The sequence below is a fragment of the Mugil cephalus genome, chromosome 15 (genome assembly GCF_022458985.1).
Source record: "Mugil cephalus isolate CIBA_MC_2020 chromosome 15, CIBA_Mcephalus_1.1, whole genome shotgun sequence".
Lineage (NCBI taxonomy): Eukaryota > Metazoa > Chordata > Actinopteri > Mugiliformes > Mugilidae > Mugil > Mugil cephalus.
This window is the reverse complement of record NC_061784.1, coordinates 11,803,440-11,824,655: the sequence shown is the minus strand read 5'-3', so window position 1 is coordinate 11,824,655 and position 21,216 is coordinate 11,803,440. Positions and strand designations below refer to the sequence as shown.

At 42.8% G+C, this 21,216-nt stretch overlaps 1 protein-coding gene across 3 annotated transcripts in view; it reads right to left on the bottom strand.

The window, feature by feature from the left end:
* The window catches only part of cadm2a (cell adhesion molecule 2a), a 200,991-nt gene that overhangs the window by 54,646 nt on the left and 125,129 nt on the right, over nucleotides 1–21,216 (bottom strand). For 2 of the 3 annotated variants that reach the window (XM_047606344.1, XM_047606346.1), the window contains exon 2: nucleotides 12,728–12,763. The exons of the other annotated variant lie outside the window; for it this stretch is intronic. In XM_047606344.1, the coding sequence (XP_047462300.1) occupies nucleotides 12,728–12,763 (36 nt within the window). The remainder of the gene's footprint in view (nucleotides 1–12,727; nucleotides 12,764–21,216) is intronic. 3 annotated transcript variants of the gene reach the window in all.

The following is a 21,216-nucleotide window of genomic DNA, read 5'->3' as shown; positions in this document are numbered from 1 at the left end:
GATAGAGCGGGAAGAGGAGGAAAAATGGATCTGAGCTATGGGGGTCTAGGAATATGTTTTATTCATGGAAGTTTTGCATGAAGCATGATCTGCCAGCGATTTACCGTTCTCCTGCGCCTGCCCTTGCTCTCTTTATTACTTCTCCTCTTTAAATCACTTACTTTTTCTCATTTTTCTCACCCGTGCGCCGGGGCGACGCGCGGCCCAGCGTGATACGCTTTATTTCTTTTGTGCCGGCCAAAAAGAGAAGTTAACAGTCACACCAAATGGTAGCAATGCTGTATTTTTCATTTATTTAATTTTTTTTTTTATATCTGATTTTGCACAGTATAATTTTAGTTCATTGCTGCAGTGGATGTGTCATTGCAAAATGTCACTCAAGCCGGAGACACTCCGGGGACGCGAACGCTCGTTTTGTTGTCAACCCTTCACTCATATGGGAAAATATAATACACTCGTTTGTTTTCCAAATGATCTCCTTTTACAAATAAACACGAGAAAGTAAGATTGGAGCGATTTAACGGACGTGCCTCGGAGGGGAGAATGGAAGCTTTCAAAATATGATTGATCTATTCAGATTTCCGCTAAAGACCAGGAAACAAGCGAAGATAATATAGTCGCAATTGAATTGTACTGCATGAGTCATGCGTTTAAAAAGATAAACACCCTGCCTATAGTGTGATAAGACAGGATGCAGCAGCGGAACAGGCTGTGAATCTCAGCCGCCACTGTAAAGTCGTTGACTTACTGTATTGGGATGGACACAAGCAAAAATCATATCAATGTTTCTTTTTCCTCCTCTCCTCTCCTGTCCTGTATTTCTTGTGCGTACACAAATTTACAATAGTCCGGGGATCCCTCTGTCTAAGCCCCCCATCACTTTCCGGTGCTACACGTCCAGTGGGACCGAAAGGGCCAAAGGGGCCACGATGATGGTTATATTAGAACACTACACTGTTCTGTGCACCTAATTGGCCGGTGGAGTAGGTTCTTCTGTTCTCCCCTCTGGCCACCCAGACCTGATTTAAATGTATCTCCTGAGGGAAGGAGGCAGCTGTTCTCTCCTGATTTCCATGTCTAAATTTAGGACCTTCCCTCACTTCAACTCGGCTCTTTCTCCGACTTTCCGCTCCTCGCTGTGTCTTTTCCAGTTCACATCTATTCCACTCAATTCCCTTCGCTCTCCTCTCCCCTCTCTCTGTCACGTTTCCTCCTCCGGTTGATCCCTGAAGGGTGGCATTTCCACATTCTTTGTCTCTCCTTTTCATATTCTCGCTGTCTCCGAGTGCTCCCCAGTCTTTCAAGTTTATCTTGATCCCCCCTCCCTCCTCTCGTTTGCTCAATTGTGCTCTATCTCTCACAGAGAGCGGGGTCACTTTAATTGTCCTCCCCCTTGACTGACATGCTAAGGCTAAGCCAGGGCAGCGATGCTCTCATCTGGATGACATTATAAAATAATGACATAATTAAAATTAGCCTTTCTTTATTTAGCTGGATTCAGATAATATACATAAGTGCGCAATAGGCACCTTGGACGGAAATTTTTATCCATCACACATTACCATAGAGGATTCATGCGGTCGGTTGAATTCATTCTACGACATGGAAACAAACGTAAACATACAGGCAGAGTAAACGATACTCAGCCATGCTCACAGTCAGATACGTCCTGTCTGAGCTGAATTTTTTTATTTGAAGTAGATTTAAAAAAATAAATAAAAATCGAGCAGCTGAGAACTTCTCCTTCAAGATGAGGGGATGCTCAAGTCAGTTTAGACCTGTTATTTAATGTCCACAGTGCAGAGGGCTTGTGAGGGGAGGGGAGGAGGGCGTCATCAGCACCTACACCACAAATATTAACGAGCAGATCCCTGCACGTATCGAGCAGCACAGCGGCAGCAGGCAGAACCACAAAGCAATCATTGTTACACCATTTTCTGTAAGAAACGTTTAAAGACAACAGAACGGACCTTTTTTTTAGGTCTTGGTTGACGAACATTTTACACATAAATAACGCAACAGCTTCTGAAGGTGACATCATCTGTAATGTTAGGTCTACAAAACATTTCACAGCCAGGTTTGGTACAAAGTGAAGGTAGGTTATGACAGTGCTGCTTTCAAGTGGTTTCTTTCCCATGGCTGACAAAGGCTACAAATAATTCATTACGAAGTCAAGGCTATTGACTCGTGTTTTTGGTGACCTACACAGTGGTCTTGTTAGTCAGTGTATATTAAAATGAACGCTACTCATCTACCTTACAGTTTACAACCAACACGTTTGTAGTAGGTTTAATTAAAGAAAATACCTATCACAAAAACACGAAGCAGGGCATAAATGCCAGGAGGTTAAAAGAAGTGGAACCCAATTAAGGCGGCACCGTGAGGAACAGACGGCTAAAGAGTGAGGCAGCCAGCACAAGAGAATGGACGACTCTAGACCGAGGTCTTCTGTGACGAGAGATGACACACACTTTACTCCCGAGAGACTAAAACATTAGTACAGTTCTGTACATGTCAACATAAAAGTCCCTGACTCATCTGCCTCACCACAATTAGCCAAACTTATTGCCTTTATTGCCTCTTCCTTGTGCATGTTGCTCCGCACACAGACAGACGAGCTGAATCAAGCTAATCAGGGGAGCTTTTGGCGTCGTCCCTCCCACCACATAAAGTTCAGCACCGAAACAGTTATCCCCTAAGCACGGCTGTGTGGCCAGCGGAAACAGACAGATAACACAAAGGCACATTCAAAACACGAAACAGATTTTGCCAGCACCGCTGAGCAAATAACATTGATAAAGAATGTAAGAGCATCCTGCATGCTCTCCCGCGTGACCTTTCAGGCAAGAGCAGCAGAGTGTACTAACCTTTTCTTATTTAGGCATTCAAGAGGCGGAGAAAGAGAGTGAAATGCAGGCAGACAGACGGACAGCCTGGAGCTACTGACCTTTACACCAGGACCGCAGCTCAACTGAGCTGTAGAGTTATGATGTATGGCTGGGAATACAGGATGGATGGAGGCAGTCCACAGTTTTGATTAGTCGAGTCACCTTGTAAGCCAGTTGAGCACGACTGATAATTGCAGACTTGGGATCGCATTAATGCAAGTTTAAATATAGGGGATGATTTCAGTTCATTATAGCGCTGGCAGTATTTTTTTTTTTTCTGCCTAGTTCCTATAAGTTATTAAAACAGTTTCCAAAGTACTTTCTGAGAACTAGCAACATGGTGATGGTACAATAATGAATACGAACTCAGGCAGTCGGACTGGTCTGAACCTTTTACGTTCCACATTTTCTGGAGGTAAACTACAGATTTGTGCACTCGTAACGCTGATAATAACACCCATGTCCAGAGATGTTGGTAATTGCTATTTGCACAGGACATTTTTAGCCCATTTTGTTTTTCTATTCATCCTTCTCTTCGCTGTAGATTTTACAAACTTTGTGGTTCAAAACGCGCCAAATCCAAACATGTGCTTCCTGTTAAGTGTCTGATGTTCCTTCGCTAAAAAGCCTGAACTTTAAACAGCGTGTGGGAGTTCTTAGGGGACTGCCACAGAATTAGTAGGGACACTTAAAAACCTCCGAAATGATTAAATAACGAAGCCGATTAATCACACCTAAACTAGACTGCATTACTTTAGCGGAAAATGTCACATTTTTACAAGTATAACCGTGAAAACGTGCATCCAGGCACTGACTCGGATACTGCGAGGCGGAAACTCCAAGATGCTCACTGTTAGAAACGCATCCCGCTAAGAAGATCATGTATGAGATGCGGAAGATTACATGGGACATGACAGCTTTGCCATGACCAGTTAGTGTCTGTAAGGTTACACAGGTGGTCACACAGCTGGATGCGCGAGGTTTTCAGACTGAGTGATTCTCAGAGTGTCAGGCGGTAGGGTGGCTTAGTGATTGGATAGACAGCACAAGGTCAAGAGTTTGATCATCTCAAGAGCTGGTGTGAATTCATCTACCGGGCACGTATCCTGTCACCGTGTCCTTGAGCGGGAAAAAAAAACTCTCCAGCCTCCTCACACATTTAGAGCTTCAGTAAAATATTTAAAATAGAACTGGGAAAAAAAACAAAAAAAAAAACACAAACGCTCTGTAATTTCCAGGAAGGGAAGTTGTCGGGGTATTTTTTCTGGGCAATAACCAATGCTGGCTGATAATATCAGGCGCAAAATGTTGGTAGTAACTTCCTGGAACATAACGTATCAGACAAGTGCATCATCAGTCCCTGCCCTCACTCTGGCGCTCTTCCTCCCACTGAGACAATTTTTGCTGCTTCCCTTTTTTTTTCTCGAGAACATGCTGTATGCACACGGCGTTGTTTCTTCCTCCTTCCTGTTCCTTCTCCGTGGCTGTGACCTTTTTTTTTTCTTTTTCTCGCACTTTCTACCAACATGCATCCCAAATGTGATTTATCAACGTTTCATTATTCATAGGTACGATTACACCTGGCGTCGAAAGTAAGCCCCCGGTATTCACTGAGAAATTAAATTGGATGTTCCTGTGAAAAAAAAAAGAAAGAAAAAAAAAAAAGCTGCTCATCCATGTGACGAAACTATAGAGAAGCTTTTTAAAGCAAAGAGTCAAGAGGGGAGCGCACATGAGATGCCCTTTAAACATGTAGATAGAAGATGGAAAATCTGAGGCAGCCGAAAGATAATTATGCGTTTCATTTTGTTGGGAATGTGGACAAATTTACACTGGTTTATTTTCACTAAATTAACATTCCATATACAATACCTGTGTACAGCAGAATCATTTTCCCATGAAAATAGCTAGATATGAATACCCATTTATAATACCTGACATCTCCTTTACACTTTTATTGATGTTATTTCCTCTGTTGAAAACACGCTTAAAGGGATACGCCGCCCGTATACGAAATTTGGTCACTCACCGTATTCCCCAGAGATGTATAAGCGACAAAAGGCGTTTTTAAATTGGTCCAGGCATTGTTCTAATCCAGCAGCACAGCTGTTAGCTTCAACTTAGCATAGGTGCTGTAATGTAGTGTTGTCTATTAGCCAGCCATTTGCAAAAGTGATAATAAACTCAAGAATTGTCCTAATTAGTTCTTCACATCGAGCGCAAATGTCGACGCATTTAACACAAAGGGACTGCCTAGGGCAGATACAGACTTGGGACTATATTCCGGCAAAGCACCGCTGACTGGCGCAAAGACGCTCCGCACGCAGCACCTGAAAACCCCCAACTTCCGCATTACAGCTATGCTAACCTAGAACTAACAGCTGCCAGGTTAGCACAATTCCTGGACCAACTTAAAAACGCTTTTTGTCACAACTCTGGGGAATATGGTGAGCGACTAAATTTCACATAGGGTTTGGTGTGTCCGTTTAAGCTAACATTTGTCAATGAAGGCATGACTGATGTGCCAGCAACTACAAGCGGTCATAATTTTATTCCTGATTGGTGTATATTTATTAGAAAAACACCGTATTTTATTGTACAGGTTTCTTCTAACTAAAGCAATTAAACCTCACAGTTTGGCTTTGTTCTCTTTTCTGTTTGCAAACGATCAGTCCGTTCATTTTTGTTTAGGCGCGTGTGTGTGTGTGTGTGTGTGCAAAAATCCAAACATAGTCTTCTGACACCGATAAGATTCCAGCTGTGAGCAAATTGAATGCAACTCCTGCAGAGGGTGGAGCTACCTTTGTATTCAGTGCTGGTGTACAACCACCTCAGGACAGATATTTCTGATCTGGAGATAGGAAATTAATTATCCGACACCAGAGAGGCTGGCTATGGCAGTGCTGTTGTCATTTACATACTGTAATTAGACCGGGCAGCTGCTGGTGCTGCCATCACAAACTTGACATCCAACTCAGCCCTTGGAGTCAGATCAACAAAATATCACCTACTCATCGGTGGTGCGGTTAGGTGTTGTTTGAGCGTGGCATGAATGAGAGAGGCTTATTTTGAAGGGGGAGGTTGTTTCCAGTAGCATCTGGGGTGTGAACGGTGTTAACAGACGTTGTTAAGGTAGTGACAAACATCAAGGAAGACTTTTTCATGTGATAGCACCTTCTCCTGTGTACAAAGCACTACAAGAAACAAACATGCCAGAGCGCACAACAGTTTCTACCTTTTTTCTTTCTTTTTTTTTTTTTTTTTTTGCTGCTGCAGAAAAAACAAAAAACTGCCACATCTGAACTTCTGTGCAATGTTGCTTTTCAGGAGCCGGCGCTATACATCAAGATTTACAAAAAAACGCACACAAACAAACTTCAAACTGGCGACCATGCACGCTTCCAGAGGCTCGTATCATTTGCCTTGCATTCCTGCCCTTCATCCGGCCGCATCAATTTAAAGGGCAGGGATATAAAGCTCTGCCCATTCTCTGCGTGAGCGCTGCCTCGGTTCAGGCCTGCCCCGTCCAGAACGGCCAGGGATCTCACTATCCTCTCCGAGCCAAGGTCAGACATCTCATGGTTTTATGACAGAGGTAAACCTGGCCTTCATAAATACTTCATGCACTGCTTTCTTCCAGCTGGCAGAAATCAAGCAGAAGACGCTGAGAGCACGGGCGAGCCGTGGACAAGGATGGAAGTACACAATTTGATAAGTAAGACGTGGAAACGGAGGTAACGAAGATAAGCGAGGCGAGCGCAGGAGCCAAAGAACAATATTTTAAATGCGTTCCGAGACAAAGACGTGTGTCTGATTTATGCATAAAACGTAAGCGGGTATAAGCACCTCTCTCCGTGTGCTTATGTTTGCTTCTTAGTAATGTACTTGTATGTGTGTTCTTGTTCCTGGATGATGAAAATGAACACCCTGTACGCTAACTGCTATAATAAATTTAGTCTTTTTTTTTTTTTTTTTAGAAAAGGCAAGATCCCAGCACTACAAAGACGGAAAGGAAAAGATCTGGCGCGTTCACACAGAACATCTGGCCTCAAATGCTCCCCTCCGTTCCCTCTTTATAAGGCCAAGCAATATATGCAGGCAAATTCACACTTGCTGGCTTAGTAGTTTTGGTAAATTAAATGCCATTAAAGCATAAGGTCAGGAAAATCAGATTTATTGTGGCTTTTTCTCAGACTGATGCAGAAAAATGCGCTTGACTTCATCTTCTTTTTATCACGCGGAGGAATTTATTCCTTGTGCTTTCATTCGGGGCGAGAGCAGAATGATAGCGGGCTAGGGCGGCATTCACACGGGAAATCAGACTAATCACTGCTGCCACCAAAAACTCCCAAATTCCCCAAATCAACACGGCACAGCGTGATTTTCTAATGTGTAGTGATGTGTTGACAGATACTGTTCATTTAAGAGTGATCTGGGGAAATGCTCTCCAGCCCTGAGGGGGGGAGGGGGTGGGCGGGGCGGGGCTGCGAGACTCAGTGGGCAGAAAGAGCTGGTTTTAAAAACAGCTCTTATCATTTTGGCTCATGTCAGATTTGCTTTGCTGCAGTGCTCTTTAAATACAACTCCCAGCCGCGGCTCACAATGGCAGTGTTGATGCTGTTGATCTCCCCCTCTCAAAGCGAAGCTCAGGCCGTTCTAACGAAGCACGACTACATTCCAACACAGACTTTGAGGAAACTCTCATAACTGACAGCGATGAGAGTGCGGACTGTGTATTTTAAATGACATGCTGTTACTTTTTTTTTTTTTTTTTACTCCTTTTCCTCTGGCAGAGAGTGTGATTAAAAATAAATGAATTTTACTCAGTAAAATAAAGTCTAATCTGTAAAATACCACTTGTTTGAAGGAGAAGTTTTCAAACTATGTGAGAAATAAAGGCAAAAGTAAACCGCAATAAGATCAAAAGAGAAACAAATCGTTGGACTGGGGGACAGACTTGGGCACAATTTCCGTGTTCCACAAACACTACATTAGATATTTGAAGATTGGTCTGCTGATGCGTCCCGATCAACAACCGACCACAGTAGCTGTGAGCCTGTGTTACATAACTCATGTCGACTCGAAACACAAACTGCTGTTGACATTTAAAAGTGAATTTATGTGAACAATTGTAAGCTAAAAAAAAAGAAATATGGGGTTCATGTGGTTGCCTGTAGCACAACTTAATGTATCATAAGCAATGTTATATGTGTTATATGTTAAGTCACATACTCACTAAACCAACCTTAAAAAAATTCAGGCGAAGACTGTGACATCATCTCACGTTGCCTGTACCGAAAATGCTACACACATCAGAAACACGACAGCCACAACAATAAAACCACTGATAGGAGAAGTGAATAACTTTGACCATGTTCTGCTGGGAAACGTTTGGACCTGGCATTCGTTAGCGTGGATGTTTCTCAGACACGTACCACCCACCTACACCAGACCAGGCCCCCATACCCTACAGCAATGGCAGCAGTCATCCCCAGCAGGACGCAGCCTAAAAGCTCATTTAAGGACATGCGGGACACGCCATAACTTACGCGCACAGCCTGCGCCGGAGCGAGCCATTTATACTTTGTCAGTCTGGCTCGCTCTGTAACAACGCCTCCAAACGTCGGCTCTGTGTCATTCTTGTCAGTCGGGTTCCTTTTTGTTTCTACTCCCTGCTTCATTTTCCTCCTTCACTTTCAACTTCTTTCCTCGTTGTGTTACATCTTTATTGATTCAACACAATCAAAAAAATACGGAGAAGGAGAAGCAGCTGGAAATACTAAAGTGGAAATATGTTACCGCCGAGTGGACCACAGTATGCCGCAGCTCTTGTGGTCTACGTCTAGTTACATTTCTGGGGAGGGTTGCATATGCTCTGCATTGTTGACATAGCTAATTGATGCAGTAGCCTAAACTGCCTATAACACAAGCATACACACAAAAAACGTTTAAGAACAACTCAAGAAACAGCACAAGGTGTTTCCCTGGCCTCCAAACTCCCTAGATCCAAACTGATCAAGTATCTGTGGGATGCAGTGGAACAAGTCTGATCCACGGAGGCTCCTCCCCTCAACCCAAAGGACACAAAGGATATGGATTGACCCACCAACAACATTTTGTTTAAAGGCAGCACAGGACACCCTCAGAAGGCCCATGTATATTCTCAGATGAGTCAGGATGGTTTTGGAGGCACAACATAGTTTTAGGAAGTTGGTTTTAATGTCATGGCTGATCGGTGTAGGTTCTGTATGTCTTATGTGAAAAAAACAAAACAAAAAAAACTACAAATTGCTGTTCATACCAGCAAGTGGCAGTAGTCTGCAGTCGGCATCGAAAAGGAGAAACTGGAAGAGCACCTTTTCTGCTGGGAGGCAAGCCACAAACTGTCGTACAGAGCTGTTCTGAATTATGTTGATCAGCTGGTCTACAGTTTATTCATTCTTCCAACTCATTCTGGCCCTAATTCAGCATGCTAAATTGGCAACAAAAAAAAAAAGACACTGAAAGATGTCCAACTAGTGCCGACACTGTAAATCACACTGCTTGATCTAGCACCAAAGACGTATATACGGTACACAATGATGTGATAAAAGATGTTTGTGATCACCTGGTGTTCGTTCGTTGGCGACCATTAGCTCGGTGAGACCTCCTGCACTGTGCTTTCTGGTTGCACGATGTCTTTTAGCAATCCAATTCTTATAATTAATTAATTCATTCATTCATTCATTTTGCAAGGTTTGAAAAACCCAGATAGGTTCATTGACCAATTTATTTAGTTATTTTTTTGAGTGAATGAATGGGTGAGAATGGTGCGGACTCCTGCAGGGGAAATTAGTAAAACTGATTGAAAGTGAGTAAAAGACATTATGATTGTGCACTTACTGTATGTGGCTAATAGGAAAGACTGCAATACATGTTGCAAAACATCTAAGTAGGAGTTCATTTGCTCAAATGAAATGACTGTTTGACACAAATTGCTGCTATATACTATCTGTGTATCTGTGTCCATCCTCAAGCTCAGGTCCTCTACCAGAGGACTGGGAGTTTGAAGGCTCCACAGGCTCAGTATCTCAGCTGTTCCTAAGATTGTGCTCTTCTGGGCTGAGGCCTCAGGTGTTGTTCCCGGGATCTGTTGGAGCCACTCTCCCAGTTTGGAGGTCGATGCCCCGAGCGCTCCTACTACCATGCTCGCCTTAACCTTCCACATCTGTTCCAGCTGCTCTGTCCAACCTCGCTACTTCTCAACCTTTTCATGCTCCTTCTTTCTGACGTTGGCGTCAGCTGGCGTCGCCACATCTATCACCACCACCCTCGTCTGCTCTTTGTCCACCACCCGCTATGTCCGGGTTGGAAGCTGAAGTCCCACAGAAACTTGGCCCTGTTGTTCTCAACCACCTTCCAGTTTATATTTATTATATCCAGCTGATATTATATCAGCTGGATATAACATAAAATCACTTTAAATTACAGTGGTCCTGATCCGTGTATATCTCTATGTGGTTTTAGGAACTTAACCAGTAAGTCCCACACGACACATCCATGAGAAGTGCCAATATGTTCCCACATATTCTTTAAACAACCCTGATTTAATCTTTTACCAGTAAAGAAAAACCAAATGAAAAAAAAAAACATATATACACACACAGTAATTGGCTGCACTATATACTCTATACGTTAACAAAAGCATAAAGGCACCCTTAACCAGACACTCCGGCCTTCAGTCATACACACACTGATGCATCAATGCTTTAAGGTGAACTCCTTTATCCACCCACTGATTGGAAAGAATCTTATCAGGCTTGTTATGTTTTTCCTACCAATCGCCTCATTTTAATGGTTAGAGAGAGAGGACGGAGACATGTGCTTGACTCTGATGTACACATCTTCTGTTCCTCTATTAAGAGTGCGATGCATTTCCTATACAATAAGCTAGAAGGAGGATAGTCAGGTGAGGGCGGCCTTTAAAGAGAGGAGGCTGCTCAACAGTGAATAAAACTGAGATGTTACAGTCAAACAAATGCAGAGAGCGGAGTTTGAAATTGAATAACTTCTGAGCAGGGAGAAGCAACAATATGAGAAGTGAAGAATATGCAGAATTGTTAGGGTTAGGGCAGAGGCAGGAGCACCCAACCCACAAAATGCATACTGATAGCAACATGACGAGGCATGTTACTCCTTAAGATGGTGGTAGACTGCAACAGTCAATTAGAAAAAGACGACACCACCAAAGTCTGGATAGACGATTTGGTTTCATCTGCCTCACACTTCCTGTGAGTGTCAGTGCGTTTACATGCGTTTACATGCGTTTACATGCGCGACTTAATCAGCTATGCTCGAAATTCGACTTTCTGAACGCGGTCCTTGTCCCAGTTTACATGCAACGGCGGAAATAGAATAACTGATGGGTAACTAACATGTCCCTCTCCTCCACACTAGGTGGCGATATATGCAAAGTTAGCGTCAGACCGGCATTTCAAACAACAAGCAGATGGATAATAGTGATTCATTTTTAATCTCGGATGTAAAGTGCGCGCTACTTATGGTGATTCTACCAGATCTGTTTACCTTCATCTTCTTCTGCGACCGGCTTTCTTGGATGTTTTTGTTCCAGGGTCATACGCCAGCGCACTGGTTGTGGCGCATGCGCACACGCGTTGTCCAGTTAAAAGTCCGATTAAGCGTATACATGCTGGAGAAAATAGATTTCCAATCGCATTAACCGGGCGTCTTAATCGGATGAAGAGAATTACGATTCTAGTTGGAGTAACGTGTTTACATGCACTTAAGTTGTCCGGTTAAAATCGGATTAAGGCAATAATTTGTGGTCATTGTCATGTGGTAGAATGAAGTTTGAACTGATCAGCCCTTATCGGAAATTTTCAAGTCCTGATTTACTCATTTGGGAACGTGGCAAGATCGGGATCACTTAAGGAACACAAAAATAACCACTGCATCATATCTATTGACTATTCTTCAATACCCTTTGATTTGCAGTAGGTTTATCAGGTATGCCGACCCTTAGCCGATACCAACCCTCTCGTCTGACTCGTGATGACATCGCTCCGCGACAAGTGACTGTGTTATGCGCCTGCAGTCATTAGTCAAAGATGGTAACTAAACAGAAGGAGATTATAATCGTGGCTGACTAAATTCTTAGTTTTTGAAAAGCATATTTGCTGAAGCACACGGAATGAAATCATTTCGCCTCCTCTCAAATAAACACTCCGCCACTCCTCTCTGACTCTCTGATCTTTAATCTGTTGTCACTGCCGTCTTGCAGACGGAGTGAATTGGAGATTTTGATCTTTGCAATTTGTTGCCACTGTGGACATTATCTCACAATTAAACGCTCTTAATCTTGTGACCTCACACTGTCATTTTCTGTGTTTATAAAACTGATCATTTACCAACAGATCTGAAAAACTGACAGTAATAAGTGTTTTTTTTTTTTTTTTTTTTTTTTTGTCGCAGTAGAGCTGTAATTTCAAAACTACACATTCAACACACATTCAAATCCCAAGAAAGCCATTTTATCACTGCTTGGGTACTGACAAGTGAGCAATTATGCATAGTGCAATTTTGTATGTTTACTAAAACACATTAAACTCAGATTAGAACAAAGTGGCGTATTTAAAAAAAAAAAAAATGAAATGGAATTCAAAATTACTGAATGAAAAAAACACTGCAAATATATATATATAAAAAACAACAGAAGAAGACAGCCGTCAATTTATTTTTTTAAGCCCAAACGTAAAGTCCCTTTTATGCTGTTAGCTTGATTTAAAGGTGCAGCAGGGATACCAGCAGCAGCAGCAGCAGCAGCAGCAGCCACAACTCACCTCGAACTTTGCCTTTTGAAGCCATCACTGGAGTCCCTAAGTAGACAAGAGGGGTTGGATGGACAGCAAGGAGGAGGAAAAGGACAAAGACAGCAACCGATTAGACAACTGTAGGGAGAACAGTGTGTCTCTGTCGCATATTTGCAAAAAAACAGCATTGTCTTTATCTTCACCGTCAATCAAAAGTGCTGAACCCTCCCCGGATCATTCAACCCTGGAAGAGAATGTCCTGATTTAGCTCATCTGCAAATTGAGACCTTACAGCGTGGCATCTTTTAATTAGTCATGTCACATCGTCTGGATCGCGCAAGGAAGCTTGTTTCCTCGTAATCAGCTCGCGGGACCCATAAGGATACGGGGCATACCGTACGCGGCATCCTGTCGATTAGTGACGCTTCATTGGATATCAAGTGGAAATTACAGACTTTATGAAAATTTTACAGTTGATTATCTTGTTTTTATCTGATTCGTACACGCCGTCAGCTTTATGGAAGACATGCAGGGAGTGACGGTTTGTATGCATGGATGTGTGTGTGTGTGCTCGGCGCACGCACACGAGGGTGCGCCATCATATTACGCTGTGACTGACAGCCCTGTAATCAGTGGAGAGGAGACCAGACAGGGCTGTTGTCTAGCAGAGAATATGCCATGATATGGGAGTATCCAATAAGCAGTTTGGTGAAAACCATACAGGCCGTGTATGAAAAAAAAAAACACACACACACACAAAAAAAAAGGAGGCACGACATAGAGGACCGAACCGACACTCGAGCATCACCTCCGAGACACGCTGCCAGTAAAAACACTGAGGAGAGCCAAATAAACAACATAGATTGTCTATTAGTGTGCGCGCGTGCGCGTGTGCGCGCCTGTGTGTTTGTGCGCGCGTCCCGAGGGAACGACTCTTATGCTTCACACACACTGCTTTGCTAAATTGATGGATCTATTGGAATGCCTCCAGTGAGCCTGAAAACGTGTACGGCTCTAAGAGACAGCGTCTGAAAAAGAATGAGGGAGGGAGGGAGAACAAAGAGAATCTCACTGCAGGTGCCCGAGTCTGCAGGTTATAAAAAATGATTTTGGTTTCTTTTCGATTATCGACTCGGGCCTTCGAAAACAACAAATGCGGACTTTTAATACGGAATTCTAAATTCACGGTCAAAGAGGGGAGCGCAAACTAATCCTGGAAGGCGGCCTTGAGACGCCGACAGGCTGCTGAACAGTCCGACCACTCCTCCGACTCTCGCACAGACGTTGTTCTGTTTGCATCTTGAGTGCTAATAAATGCTGATAGTCAATTTTCACCGGCTGATGGAGGTGATTACGCTTCGCTAGTACTACTTCACAAGTTGTCAAGGTGCAAAGTACGTAGACTGAGGAAGCGACAATGTGGAAAAACTGATAATTTCCCGTGATTGGTAGTACATTCTCAAATGCAATTTACATATAGTTTAAGTCTCTGGGATCACGGTGCATTCAGTGCACTTCAGGTGGCGAATGAGACTGATTCAAAAAGTACAACCCACAAGGGATCGACTGTTCCTCACACACAGAGCGGAGACATCCGGTGACAATTTCACACCTTGGTGCTGTTTTGCTGGTCAACACGGAGAGGTCCCAGTGGAGAAAAAGGCCACATCTCAACCAACACTGCTTCCTACATGAAACTGATGGCTTTGTGAAATATTCCCTCAACAGAAGTCTGAGACCTCGCTCTATCCCTGCCTTTCATCGCTGCTGTCAAGGTACGAGCTTGCTGTCACTACTGTGGCTCTGTGATACCTCTGAGTCAAAGACCTGTGAAAAAAAACAAAAACAAAAAAACATATAGGCTTTTACAGCACTTCACTCGCAACAACAGCGGAATATATAGACGGCTATAGGAAGAGGGAGAAGACAAGCGGCGAGGAAGAGAGAAAAAATTGGTGGGAGTCTTATTCACTAGACTCTCTGCACTTGTATCTCAGAGTATTACAGTTACCAGGCAACCAGCACAACAGTTCTGTAAGTCAAGCTTAAATTACATAAAACACTTTCATTCGACTCACTCATTCCCCCTATTCCACCATGCAGTGAGCAGAGTATTCCCGAGTGATTACACAATGGCCACCTCTCACATGGGCTCAATGCTGGGTTCTGATTGTACAGATTACACTGGATAAGGACAAAAACCAACACACGGAGAAATAAAAAAAAATGTATCCATCCACTCTCTTGGGACTATTTTTAAGAGATACACATAGAAAACTGTTTAAAGGATAATTAAAAAAATAAGATTTTTAAATAAGTAAAAGTCAAAAATGAACAAAAAATGTTCAACCGGATTGGAGGAAACAGGATTAAACACCATGTACCGACCCTCACCCTCATGCACCGACAGTCTCATGTCCAGCATGAGAGGACAAAAGTCAAGGAACGAAAGCGTAAAAACAAACTCGAAACTCTAGGTGTTATCGGCAAGGAACAGTTTGGTAGCTGCAGAAAGAAAAGAGAAAAGAAAACTATTGAAGCTGAAGGAATGAAGTTTGTTGCTGAGCCTAAAACGATATGGTGCGACTAAAGCTTTTATTGTAGTTCATATCGTTGTTTCATTCAGGGGCACCTGGTTGTGTATATGTCTGTATTCTGCGCTTTCTATCTGTCTTCCCTTCCTTCCGTTTTTCTACAGGTAACGGCCCCTGTGTCTGTCCCGGCTCTCTCCGTCCCTCAGAGGATCTTTCGTCTGCCTTGCTGCTGGACTTTGTGCATCTCTCATTAAGTTACCAACATGCGGTGGGAGGTCATGGACTCGAGTCTGGGGTACCCTGTACACTACCATAGCTGGTTGGCGCCACCCCCTATATTTTGATTTAAGCTGTGGCGGTTAGCAAGAAAAATGCCATTTTTCAAAAACGGTTGGCATTTTAAGTAAAATAAAACAAAGGAAAAAAAATGTATTCATTACACCAACTCAATTGTTGGTTGTGATGCTCCCCTCCATTTGTTATAACTGATTCTCAAGCTTGTATGGAACAAGCAGTGGACTGACCACTGACTACTACTGGACACAAGAAGAGAACTTTTGATAAAGTGCTGCCATTTTGCTGCGTTTTCAATCTCATTTTATACAAATGAGTCACTTAACAGAAACGCAGCAACCAGCACAGCACTGTATTTATTTACTTATCTGTTCCCATTTCTGTGGCTGGTGAAACCACAGGGGCTACAACAACAGTAAGTACCGGCCCTACTGTTCATTTAAATTAAAAATGGTCAATCGAGAAACCACAATCTTTCAGAGATTCTCTAATGCACAACAACCGTGACTAATGTGTATACATAAATTGATTTAGATCGTTTTCCGCCCCCTGTGTCACTTCAGTTTAAAATAGCACCGTCTCACACTTCACACACATACATGTTACATAACGTCATAAATGCCTGGTGATTAATACCATATTTTTGTCTTAATTTTTAATTAAATGAAACGTGAATATACACGCATCTTCTTCTTCCGAGTCTTACCCAAACCAGGCTTGTGGCTGTTGGTCTAAGTAACATGTAAACGCCCACACTTTATCTGAGGGAATGAAAAGTGAGCGACTGCATGGCGGGCGAAGCTGAAAAGCACACAGTCGCTAGCAGGTTGTTCTCCGTCTCAGTAACCGTCAGCGGGGAGCCATCATAAATAAACTGTGCGAGAGTTCATACAGACGCCGCCTACTGTGACACACACGCACATGCACACGCACACGTACATAGCAGTGATCATAGTATTCCTTTAGGGTATAAGTCTCCTGGGAGGACGCGCGTTCTGTTGCAACACCCTTCCTGTTTTCCTTTTCTTTTCCTTCCCCATTCTTCTTCTTTCAACTTACGCTCATTCGGGAGTTGTCTCACCTCCCTTTTCATATTCACTCTACCTCCTTATTAACCATATCCTCACCTGAATTTCACTCCCGCCCCCCTTCCGCATTTCCCGGACCCTCAGGCTACCTTTTTCACAGCGGCAGATATATTCAGAAGCTGACGTGCCGTGAAAAGCCTATGGAGATCGATGTGTGCAGCGTTGCTCTCTGAGCTGTCACATGGCATGATGGAGAGTTTAGCTTATCTTTCGTACAGCAGCAGCTGTTTTGCCGTATGTCTGATGTACTCCAGGCCCTTGGAATCTAACCAATATTCCACCGGTGAGCAGATTGCTGTAAAACCTTAACACACTCTTTGTCACCTTATGACTTGGCTGTACATGAAGCCATCAATCTACTCACGCACGCGAAAGCATAAAAACACTGAGGAAAACACTGTGACACGTAGTCATGACAAGCCCTTTTGTGGCAATTTTGATTTTAAAGGGAGTCATCAGCGTAAAAATAGCTCGGAAAGGAATACAAGCGCACAAACACGCTGAAATCTCATTTGATTTAGCAGCAAACGTATTTAAATCTTATTTGAATTAGCACAGCTTTGCTAAGGGCTGCAATTCATCACGAGGTAATAAAGGAGATGGTAAACAGTGTTAATAGATGGAATCAAGCTTACTTAACGCAGCTTATTGCCACCATACTGCCTGCTTTATTAGATCTGTCTACCACGCCCTTGTTTTCCCACATTACAGGGAGACACACATCTGTTTGTTTTGTCATTTAATCTAGCATATTTGATTTCCACCCCTTAACACGATTACAAATACATACCCCGTCTTCGGCGGACTCGTCTGCTCATAAGCCAAACGGCCATAAAGCTCGCGCAAAGAGGCGCACATGCTGACGGCAACATAAGAGCATTTCATTAAGGCCACATCCGCGTCAACTCCTATGGTTTGGTTTTTGTTTTTGTTTTGTTTCGACTCATGCTGGTAATCCAACACAATGTTGTGAATCACCATCTCCAGACCATGTGTGAAGGCAACACACAATCTGGCCCCCCCGAGAGCCCGTGTGACAGTTGTCTACGTTCTGTCCGGCAGGAACCCCACAACTCGTGCAAAAAGCGTTCACGTCCTTTGACTAGAAGTCAGCACTGGAAAGCCCTACATAATATACTATTTAATCATTAAACAAAGTGATGTACCACGCGTGTTGTGTTGAGATGAGGCAGCGTGAAAAGATAATGACTCAAGGGATCCACAGCTTTTTGCAGATGGCCAGGAGCCACCAGCTAAACACACAGAGAACACATTAGGGCATCACACCTGATGGATTGCCACCACTTTGGGCCTCGTTTTTATGTTGGAGCAGGTCAAGCACAAAGCTGACCCAGCAAAAAGGCAGCGGGTTTTTTTTTTTTTTCTCGTTTGTTTGCTTTTTTTCAACCCTGAAGCCTCCAGAATTGGAGTGCTTTTTGTAATTCAGCGGCGCTCTATGACGTTATTTGTATCCGAATGTTAGCGACAATGTTTGCCTCCCTTTTTGCCTCCACCCAACCTGCTCACTTTTGCTATTTTCCTGTCTTTACTTTGTTAATTAACGTGAATGCTCAGACAAATAGCCATAATAGTGGACCAGAAGACAAACAAATGGGTGGAAAGCGCATAAAGTTACATCGTCAATGGACGTTTGAGTCATCTACATCCACCTTTATTCTTATGTTTCTCTTAGCTCGGGTAGTCAAGTCAAATAAAATTATTACTGAAATTCCTTGTGTTTTTTTGTTTTTTTAAATAATAACAATAAATGCCTGCGGTATAGTTGGAATCTGCAGTTAGTGCATTAGGAAGAAGGCTCGGTGACAGTGGCCTGGTGGTTTTAATGTCAGGACATTTCGGCTTACAGCTCCTCTGTCACTTGACTTCCTATAGGAAAGGTCACTTCGTGCACAGCTACACAAAAACAACATGTGTACACTGCCGAGCATATCCTTGGGTTTCCACATGCACACAGAGGACACACTGTGTGTAATTTTACAAAATGCCTTGGCACACCTCAAAGGTTTTATTCCCAGTTTACACGCCCACATATATCACACCCTCCCTCCAGACCTCATCAGAAACACTACGCCGTGTGTACTGCACGGAAACCTGCGCCATCTTATCCCCTGGCTGGAGTAGTTTGATATATCATGTTAATTAACTGGGGCACTGCTAGACAAATGGTAAGCTTGGAACTATCAGGTTTTATCTGAATGGAGCACCACTTTGATGTATTAAACATCATAGATTTGACACCCCAGATTTAAAAAAAAGAAAAAGAAAAAAAATACAATTTCTTAAATATTTAAATCAAACAGTGCAGTTTGCTTTTAAACCTTTTAAACCTAGGCCCCTGAGGTGCAGCCACGACCAAATGCTGTCGTCCGTGCACCGTGTTGGTGATATCTGTCATGAGCAATCACCATTTCTGTGAACCCGACATAACTTATTAAAACCTCTGCGGATTTATCGCCATTCTGCCTTTCACATAGACATGTGAGTTATCTCAAAAGACAAAATTTTTACTGTACGCACTGGTGGACTGGAAGTACATGTTATGTCACCCAGCTTCTCATATGAGGTAAGGTAAAATGTAAATTGCAAGAAAGGACATCTGCCTCACTCGCATGTGAACTTATTTATAACTCTAGTTCACAGCCAGCCACCTGGTTGCACAGTCTCCTGGTTTGTTGTTTATCATGAAATATAGTTAGGTCCATATATATATTTGGAAAGGGACACACGTTTTGTTATTTTAGCTGTTTACCAAAACTTGTTCAAGATACAGTTGTTTACTCAATATGGGCTTAAAGTGTAGACTCTCAGCTGTAATCTGATGGTATTCACATCCAAGTTGGAGGAAGGTTTAGAATTTGCAGCTCTTTTAATATGTAGCCCCCTCAAGGGACCAAAAGTAATTGGACAATTGACCCAAAAGCTATTTCATGGGCCACATGGGCTATTCCCTCCTTAACCCTTCATCATTTAAGCAGGTAAAGATCTGGACTTGATTCAAGGTGTGCATTTGTATTTAGAAGCTGTCACTGCGACCCCACAATGCGCAGTCATCTCATGAAAGTACAACAGACCATCCTTAGGTCGAACAAAAAGAAGAAATCCACCAGAGGGATAGTGGAAATGTACATTCTGAGAACATCATTCTATCCTTTGTCTCTTCTTTTGGACTAGACCCACCCTGCAGACTCCAATCTATGTTGCCTCACTTTGAGAGAGGCAAATCTGTCAATTACTTTTTTACGCTTGCCTCTCTCAATCACCTCCTTCTCAATGGACGCCACATCTAGGTGCTAGAGTCTGCTTTGGCCTGAGGCCCTTCACAGCCAAGTTTAGCTTACAGGCAGTATTAGTCTTACACCTTGGCATTAACATCAACCCATATGGCTACCAAATGCTTAACAACAGCACAACAGCAGCAAAATATTAGGTTTAAACCACTTCTACTATTGTGATGATTGTTTTTTTTTGTTTTGTTTTGTTTTTTTGTCATTTTATCACAGACAAGCGTCGATCCTTTTTCAACTCTTATTTTTAGGGGTGTGTTGGGATAATTTTTAAGGGATGTAGAGAGCATGTGAGGCATAACAGAGCACAAAAGAGAGGCTGTTTGGAAGTAGCACGACTGTAGCCGGCAGGATGTAGGTGATAAGCAGGGTGAGCGAGGCTCAGAGAAATGTGAGGCCAATGTCAGGGGGAATAGGTACGAAGGACTGTCCCAGGGGATCGGAGGATCTAAGTGGCCAGGGGTCAGGACCGACCCGTCCACCAACAATGGGAGAGTTCAGTCTAAACCACAACTCCTCCCCACCTGTAGACAACCAATCATATTCATTTGGTTGAAACTGTTATAATGGTCTGGAACTACTGAAAATCATCCTTTTTCTGGGACGTTGGCCAAGGTTAACTGAACAGATAAGGTCCATGCATAGGAATTTCTATATTCCAAAATATATTTGAATAAATATCTTAAATTGACAGCAAGAAGTCGTTATAGTGGTTTTTCCAGAGGAATTAACGAACACACTGACAGGTGCAAGGCATACTGGAATGGAAGGTACAATGGCCGAGTCCTTCACCAGATCTCAGCTCAATCTTGCACACATTTCACTTATGTAAGACAAAACTTAGGGCAAGAAGACCTGAACTGAACTGAACTGAACTGAACTGAATTGAATTGAATTGAATTGAATTGAATTGAATTGAATTGAATTGAATTGAAAGGCCTGGCAAAGCATCACAAAGGAGGAAACTCAGTGTTTGGTGATGTCCATGGATTCTTGACTTCAAGCAAAGGATTCTCAACTAAGTATTAAAAATTAGCATTTTGTCTAAGGTAATGCTAATTTGTCCAATTGCTTTTGAGCAATGAAATGACAAGGCTTTGCATAAAAATGGTTGTAATTCCTAAATGTTTCGTAGGATATTTTTGTTCAACCCCTTGAATTAAACCTGCACTTCAACTGCATCATAGCTGTTTAATTTTGAATCTAATATGGTGGCATGCACACTCCAAATCATTAAAATTGGACGAGTCATGCAAATGTTTGTATCTTCAGCACCTTTCTGTAATGTGTTCCATCTT